Source organism: Plasmodium malariae (genome assembly GCF_900090045.1).
Source record: "Plasmodium malariae genome assembly, chromosome: 12".
In the NCBI taxonomy this organism is placed as follows: domain Eukaryota; phylum Apicomplexa; class Aconoidasida; order Haemosporida; family Plasmodiidae; genus Plasmodium; species Plasmodium malariae.
The window spans coordinates 3,427,678-3,435,915 of record NC_041786.1 but is presented as its reverse complement, the minus strand read 5'-3'; the positions used below and the strand labels follow the sequence as shown (position 1 = coordinate 3,435,915).

Below are 8,238 nucleotides of genomic sequence, written 5' to 3'. Positions count from 1 at the left end.
TATATTTATTTTAGCTAAACCATTCTTCTACTATGTTTTTGGTATTCTCTTATTCTTTATTATAAAAGAATAATTCCTTTACAAAAATTATTTAAAGTTTTAATCAATTTTGCACATAATAATACTTTATAACATAATTAACTTTTATAAATTTATTATTTATTATTTTTTTTTTTTTTAAGGATATTTTCTTATATTTGTTGGAAAGGAATTAATTAAAAAAAGTTCATTTGTTAAAATTTTTATTTTTAATATTGTTTCTTATATTATTAATTTTTTTTAATAAAAGAAGTAGCTAAATGCTTAGATATATTTAAAATAATGTTTTAAATTATATATAAAAATAAAATTTTAATTTGTCTTATGCATTGCACCAATAAAATTAAAATCAAATAATATATATTTTATTATTAACAGACTATTAAAGATTTATGAATAAAATAAATAATTATTTTATTAGTGTATAAACTACATGTGCAATAAATAAATTCTGTTATATTGTAATTATATATATAATGTATCTTGTTTTTGATCAAATTATTTTTTTTTTTCAAATTATTTAAAAAAAAAATTTAATATGTAAAAGTTAGGGTGACTTTAATACATTTTTCATTATTTAAATTGTAAAAGGGAAATATAAAAAGATATTTTTGCTAAAGCTAAGATTCGTATGTTAATTAATTTAAATATATTTTATCTATTTCTATAAACAGAGACTAAGATCGTTATTGATATATGAGTAATATAAAATATAATTATTTTTGAAGTAAATTATATGCAGATTGCCTAGTTCAAGTTATTATATGGCATGTTATTTATCTTTTCTTTATATTTATTTTATATTTATTATAATTCATAATTTACATAAAAAAATTATTGTAATATATTTTTTAATGCATTTATTTTTGTATTGAATATATATATATATACATATATTGTAATTGAATATTTAAAAGAATTTTAATGTTTTTATGTAGCTCAAAACAATAAAGAGAATATATAACAAATCTTCTATTTAATATTATCGAAAAAATTATATTCCAAAAATTCATTTATCACAAAATACTTAGCATTTATAATTAAGTTCGAAAAAATGGAATATTCAAATAATTTATTTTTTTTTGTTAAAATTTTCTCATTTTCCCTATTAATATGGATATGCCAGGACATATATGAGGTATAATAATTATTATATTTAATAATTTCTATACATTCGTTGTAATAAAATAATTTCATTTTAAAACTATTATTTTATTCATATGAGAATACAGATATTTTTAATAAAAATATACTAAAATTTTTAGACAAATAACTCTACAAAATCATGGAATAAGAAAATCAATCCAAATAATATATTAGATACAAGGGTAAGTAGATTATTAACTCCACAAACGGATGTAGATTTAATTCAGCTTAGCAATCATTTAAAACAAATGCTTCCACGCAATCTTCTAAAACCTGTTAGTACATCTACGTATGTGAATACCATTATAAATTCCTTTGATTCATCAATATCTAAAATTTATCTTAAAAATATATATAATGAATTAAGGAGAAAAGCATCTCGAAAGAAAGGATACGAACAAAGAAAAAAAGAAGTAAGAGCATTTATAAAACAAATTTTAACAAATTTACAATTAAAATATGAAAAACTACTAAGTAGAACGAAACCATTTTGTTATAAAAAGTACAGTATATTTTTACACATTATAACCCACCCCAAAATCATGCATATTCTTGAGCTTACTATTCCAAAATTAGCAAAAACAAAGATATCGTTTAGATATAACCCATTGCGAGATACTAGATATGATGAAGCAATATTATATGAACTTTTATCACAAGCATATGCTATTATACAGGCACGTTATCATGATTGGATTAGAGTTGAAAAGGATGAGTAGTCCAAATATCAAAAAATTTCTGCACTGTTGCTAGTTTTACACTAACAAATAATTTTTGGAAATCTTTAAAATTAAAACATATATTTTAATATACATAAAATTTTATATATTTAATAGTACGTAGAATCTACCACACTATATATATTATACATGAGTTATCTACTTTCAATTTTTAATTAAATAAATCCGTTTAGAGTTATTCGTATATAACTTTATTTAAATAAATCATTTATATGATTTGTGTGTATTTATACTATTAATTTAACACTTCGATAAGAAAACGTAAATTCTTAAATTAACTGTTTTCTTCTTATTATTTTTTTACCTATTTAAGTATTAAAATCACCTGTATATGTTTCTTTTCGTCCTTTTTCCCCAAGTAAATATTTACTAATTCCTTTATTGACTTTTTTTTTACCGTATTCATGTTTAATTTTTCATTTATATATCAATATATATTTTAAATTTTTAAAGTTAGAACATTATTACGCTTTATTATTAACCTCTTTATATGAATGTATTTAAGTAATTCGAATATATATGCGCGTTACACGCAAATTAAGAAAATGTTGTTGAAAATAATAATTAACTCAATAATGAAGAGCTATAATTATATATAAAGATTAATTTAATAATAATGTTTACTTAATAGAAATATTGTTTAAGAAGAAATTTTAATTTTTTCTTATCTTTTATTTTGATCCTGGGGCAAATGAGTATAATAGGGAATTATAATTTTTATATTATAAGCAAGAACATCATTTCATGTTCATGTATTAACTATTTTTAGATGAACGCATCTGTGATTATATTTATTTTTTTTTACCTATACATTATTCTAATTATGTAATAATATTCCATTTTAGATATCTTTTTTAAAACCTAATGTCTAAGTTCTTTCTTTATTTTATGTTCCATAAAATATTAATGCAGAATAAATTTAGTGGAGTTCTATATCTATATATATATATTTTGCTTAACATATTTTTCTTTTTATTCTTATTAATTTTTATACATTTCTGAAATTTAATATTCTTAAATTCTATTTCATCCTGCTATATTATAATAATTATTGAATATATAAAATGGGAAACAAAATATGAAATTCTAATATAGTAATAAGTAAAAGAATAATCCGGATAGTTTAATAAATACTTACTGGTTCAAATGCAATATTTCCATTACACCATTTTATAAGTGGCATATAACTTCGTTTTTATATATACTATATCTTTCTATAAAAAAAACATAGTAATCAATAATTTTCATAAGATTATAATAAAAAAATAAGTTCATGATTTTTCATAATTTGATTCTATTATATATAGGTTCATCTTCCAATTGTTATGATTACAGTAAAATTGACAAATTACTTATATGCCATTTCTAAGCGTTAAATTAAAATCTGAATAAATATATAAAAACATAGAATGTTATTTTAGAATACATCTTTCAATGAATAACATACCATATGCAAGTTAAAAGTATTATTTTAATTATTATTATAACTTTTATTATTGAAATGTTTGAAAGTTTTAATACTTTATAATATCATAATAAAAACATATATTATTCAGTACTATTTTTATAATCATGTAATTATATGAAAAAATAAAAATTATCTTATTAAGAAGTATTCATCTTTTACTTTAGACATGAATACTCACATATATGGAAACCTTTTAAGTACTGGAAAATTATACATCTTTTCTCTTGTTCATTAAATATTTGACATTTTGTATATTTTCTTTATTTTTTAAAATGTCTATTAATTATTTAAGTTATAATATGTTCTAATTTATACTATATTTTGCATGATACTATATATATTGTTGGCACTTCAAAAGTATTTTTATTTATTTTATGTATTACTAATTTAGAATGACTATTAAATTTATTAAAAAGAGACCATAAATATACTATATTGTGAGTTTCACTATACAAAGGCCAAAAATATAAGAATCAAACATAAAAATTAAAAAAAAATAATAAATTCTGAAAGAATTTATGCATACATTTCAAATAAATTAACTACTTTTCCTATTTTCTCCAAATAAATATCTGTAGTATAAAAATAATTTCCATTACGAATATAATTGTATTCTTCCATCTTTTGTTAATTTGTATGCATTTTAATTTGATTTTTTACTGTTAATATTTATCGCTCCTCCTTATAAATTTTATTACTTATTTTTCACATTGTTTATTACATAATGAGGGTGCTATTAACCATTTATTAATTAAAAGTCTTAATTTACAGTATTATATAAACCTGCGCTGAACAAAAGTATCATCAGATTATAAATTTCCGTTTTATCATTATACATTCTTTATAAGGATAATGAGTAATAGAAAATAATATTTTTAAATGACATAAGGATTCTTATAAAAGTATGTCACATAATCACATTTTTATATCTTTTATAATATTTGTTCGTAAAATATTCAATACATAAAATATAAGAATAACACGTACACTTATAAGTGTATACCCAATAAATATAAAATTGATCCATTTTGTTAAAGCATATTATACAGAATAAAATAATAATTCCATATGTAATCATATTCTTTAATCGTCAATTATATGAAATACAAATAATGTAATATAATATAATTTTGCATATTCTACTGTGTTGATGTATGATATCATAAAATCAGAATGTCCTCATTTATGTACTATGAATAATTAATAAATGATACTAAATTTTTTTTTTTATTAAGTATCAAAATTTTATATTATTAAAGAATGCTTTTAATAAATCCTACAACTATAACAGTGTACAACAGAAATAAGTTTATGAACTTAACTATTAATTTCCATATTTCGCATATTAACAACGGCTTCTTAACCGTTTACATCACATTTTGTTTTTGATAAAAATAATGCATCCTTTTTCCTACATAAAAATTAAATTATATATTCCCATAAAAATTTGATAATATAATGGTAAAAATTAATTCTGTATATTGTTATAAATTATCGTGAATTATCATAATTATTAATAAATATTCGTTTTAATTGCAAATACGTTAATGCAGAAATTAATAAATTTCTACTTTATATATTAAATAAGACTTTACATTAATAAAATTAATACACAAAAGCAAGAAGAAAAAAAAATGTTATCATAATTTAATTATTAATTATATACATATATTTACATATAACAGTGGCACAAATTACATTAACTTTGTTTCATTATACACAAAACAGAATATATGTATTTTTAATTTAAAACTAATAAAACATTTTTTTAAATATGAAAACAAATAATCATTTTAAAATATAATAATGTAAAAAATTGAAACAATCATTTTTTATTTCAAGTAAAAATTTTAACTTTTCAATAAAATTATACGAACTGTACTCTTGTATACTAGTACTAACGCACAAACATATGTTTTTTACAAGAATCTATTTAAATACACAAATATGTATATTTAGCCATAATAATTAATTAAGATGGAACAACTTACAATAGAAATATAAAAACATTAAAACATTCAAATAAACAATAAATATAAAAATATATTTTTTTACGAGTGTTTCAAATATATTAGTTATATGTAAATGTATTTATTAAATTTAAGCAATTATATATAGGTATATTAAATATATTACTAAACATATTACAATTATTACTTTATATTAAGGACTATTCTAAAGAAAAAAACATACTACTTATTATTCGTTTTAGCAATACCTCTTCGAAATTCAACTACGTTTTATAATTTTTATATATACATAAATATACCTTAGTATTAATATAGCATATGCTATGCAGAATAATGGTAAAATTAATTTTTCTGGAATATTAATACTTATTACACCTTTAAGGACTTTATAAAGTAATGATAAAAATAAAACCCCTTAGTATATTATAAAAGGTAAATACTTTTGTAATCCATGCTTTTTATGTAATATCGTTATGTTAGTGTCTTGCATTTAAATGGAGGGTCTTTTTCTGATAAAATCCATAAAAAGAAGATGTTTCAATATCTTTTTTTTTAAATGGGTTAAGTATTTTCCTCTATATTTTAATTTTTTATGTCTTTATATGGTTTATTGAATTCCTCCTTATATAGTGAGCTCCCACTTAAATTTATTTTTGTTCCTTTTTTTTATTTTTCACTGTTATATAAAACTTCATTTTCAGTCTCGTCATTAGCTTCATTATTTGGTAACTCTTTTTTCAACTTTCCCATACTTGAATCATTTATTTTATGAAATTTTTCTAGTAATGGATAATTTGATATATCTAATTTTCTACTGATTTTGTACTCTCCACCGCATTTATTAGAAGCACTTTTAAAACACAAGGTAAATATTTATTGTCTAAATGCATAAAAAAAATTTTACTAAAAAACAGCATATATGAAAATAAAATACACAAAATATGAATACAAAAATCCTTTAATAATATTTTGATACCACATCATTGTAAAAATTTGATGTCCAAGTTATAAGAATATACACAGAACATTTAATAAAAAAGAGCGATAATTTTTTTCTCATAATATACACTTTTAATATTGTAATATAATCAAAAAAGAATTAACAATTATACAATATTCTTTTAAGCATAAAGAACAATATATTTTTTTTTTTTTTAATTATTTTAATATTTTTTCATAAAAAATTTAATAATATGTTTATAACCAATATTCAAATATAAAAAAAGGAAAAAAATCTTAAAAGCGTTAATAAATTTTTATGTTAATGCTATATACATAAAAAACATACATTAATATGATTAAAATAATTTTAATTAATTCGTAAATAACCAAAATATATAATTTAAGACATTTGTTATATAATGTCATTTTTTAAGGTATTTCAAACGACAAAAGAAAAGAAAATATATAATTTCTTAATATTTCAAAATATTGAATATATTTAAAATATAAAAAATACAAAGTATACATCATGAATTATATGTTAAGAGAATAATTTCTAATTTTAATGATTTTTTCTTATTAAAAATTATAATTTTATAAATACATTATTTTTTAATAAATGTTTATTATTGTTAAAAAAATATTAAATATTATAGTAACATAATTTTCGTAATAATCAAAAAAAAGAAATATTTTAAACAAATTTTGTGTGTTATTAATTATAAAACATTTCCTCCGTTGCAATGTATTATGAATATAAAACACCAAATTTATAAAACACTATCTAATATGTGAAGAAATATATAAAGACATGTACAAACTAAAAATTTTTTTATTTTTGTACAATACTTTTTGAAAATTATAATTGTTAATTATTTTTTATAGATATTATTTCTAAATGAAATTCATGTAAATTTATCGCCCTAATTCTTGACGTTAATATATAAAATAAATGTATTTACATTTAGAAGAATTTTTAATATAAAAAAAATTAAAGTAAAAAAAAAGGAGTTAAATTTTCATAAAAACATTTAGTTTAATTCAGACTAAAAAATTTTCAAATGAAATAAATTTACAAAGAATTAGATAAATGATATAATATTTAAATAATAAATAAAGAAAAATAACAGTATATTATTCTAAAATATTTAATTTAATAGTTTTTTTTATGATAATCTTAAAACAAATACGTTTTATTCAATATATTCTTTCACAATTTCTTAATATTACGAACTAATTCTAAAGGTAATGCCTAAACAATGTCTATAAATAAAAATAATACTTCATTAATAGTGCCTTTAGCAAAAAAAAATATATTATCCCAAAGTAATTATATTCCTTATATATTTTAATTTTGAAAATTACAATTATGAATGTGTCACAGGCACAAACAAGTATTGTAGTTTGAAAAAAAACTTTGTATTATTGTTCTTAAATTGTGATATGTACTTACTGAAAAAAAAAAATATATTTATAAAAACAAACATTCTTACATTTTTATTAATTTAATATTTATTTTATTTTCGTCATAACATTTATGAAGACTGTCTATTAGCTTCTTTTATTATTTAGCACTATTTGTTCATTTCTATTTATACTCTCAGTTAATGTTACCCATGTAAAATATACATTAACGCATTTTTAATTTAAAATAATCTATATATAAAAATTGTAAAACAAATGATGAAAAATAAGTGTATTATAAAATAAAATACTTCTAAACATTTACTTATAATTAGATTTTCTCAATTTTAACAATATTCATTGCTATTACTTATTTTGTCTAACCATTTCTTCAAAAAAATTAATATATATTTATCTAAATTATTTATGTTTTTCCTAAATTAAGAAATCGTATGCAAACACTTTAAACGCATTATGAAATATTTGATTTTTTCCATAACAAGTATATTTATCATAAGAGTATCGTTTT

General features: G+C 18.6%; 1 protein-coding gene and 1 pseudogene across 1 annotated transcript, besides 1 other annotated feature; one reads left to right on the top strand and one right to left on the bottom strand.

Moving 5' to 3' along the window:
* Nucleotides 1-1,093: 1,093 nt before the first annotated feature.
* On the top strand, nucleotides 1,094-1,904 carry PmUG01_12082600 (Plasmodium exported protein, unknown function; the record flags this gene model as incomplete). The annotated part of the gene is made up of 2 exons (XM_029007069.1): nucleotides 1,094-1,177; nucleotides 1,305-1,904. 2 exons carry the CDS (start codon nucleotides 1,094-1,096, stop codon nucleotides 1,902-1,904), a joined length of 684 nt encoding a protein of 227 aa, XP_028863495.1.
* Nucleotides 1,905-5,622: 3,718 nt separating this feature from the next.
* PmUG01_12082500 lies at nucleotides 5,623-6,423 on the bottom strand (annotated as a pseudogene).
* Nucleotides 5,623-6,423: a sequence feature (Plasmodium exported protein, unknown function, pseudogene).
* Nucleotides 6,424-8,238: the final 1,815 nt, after the last annotated feature.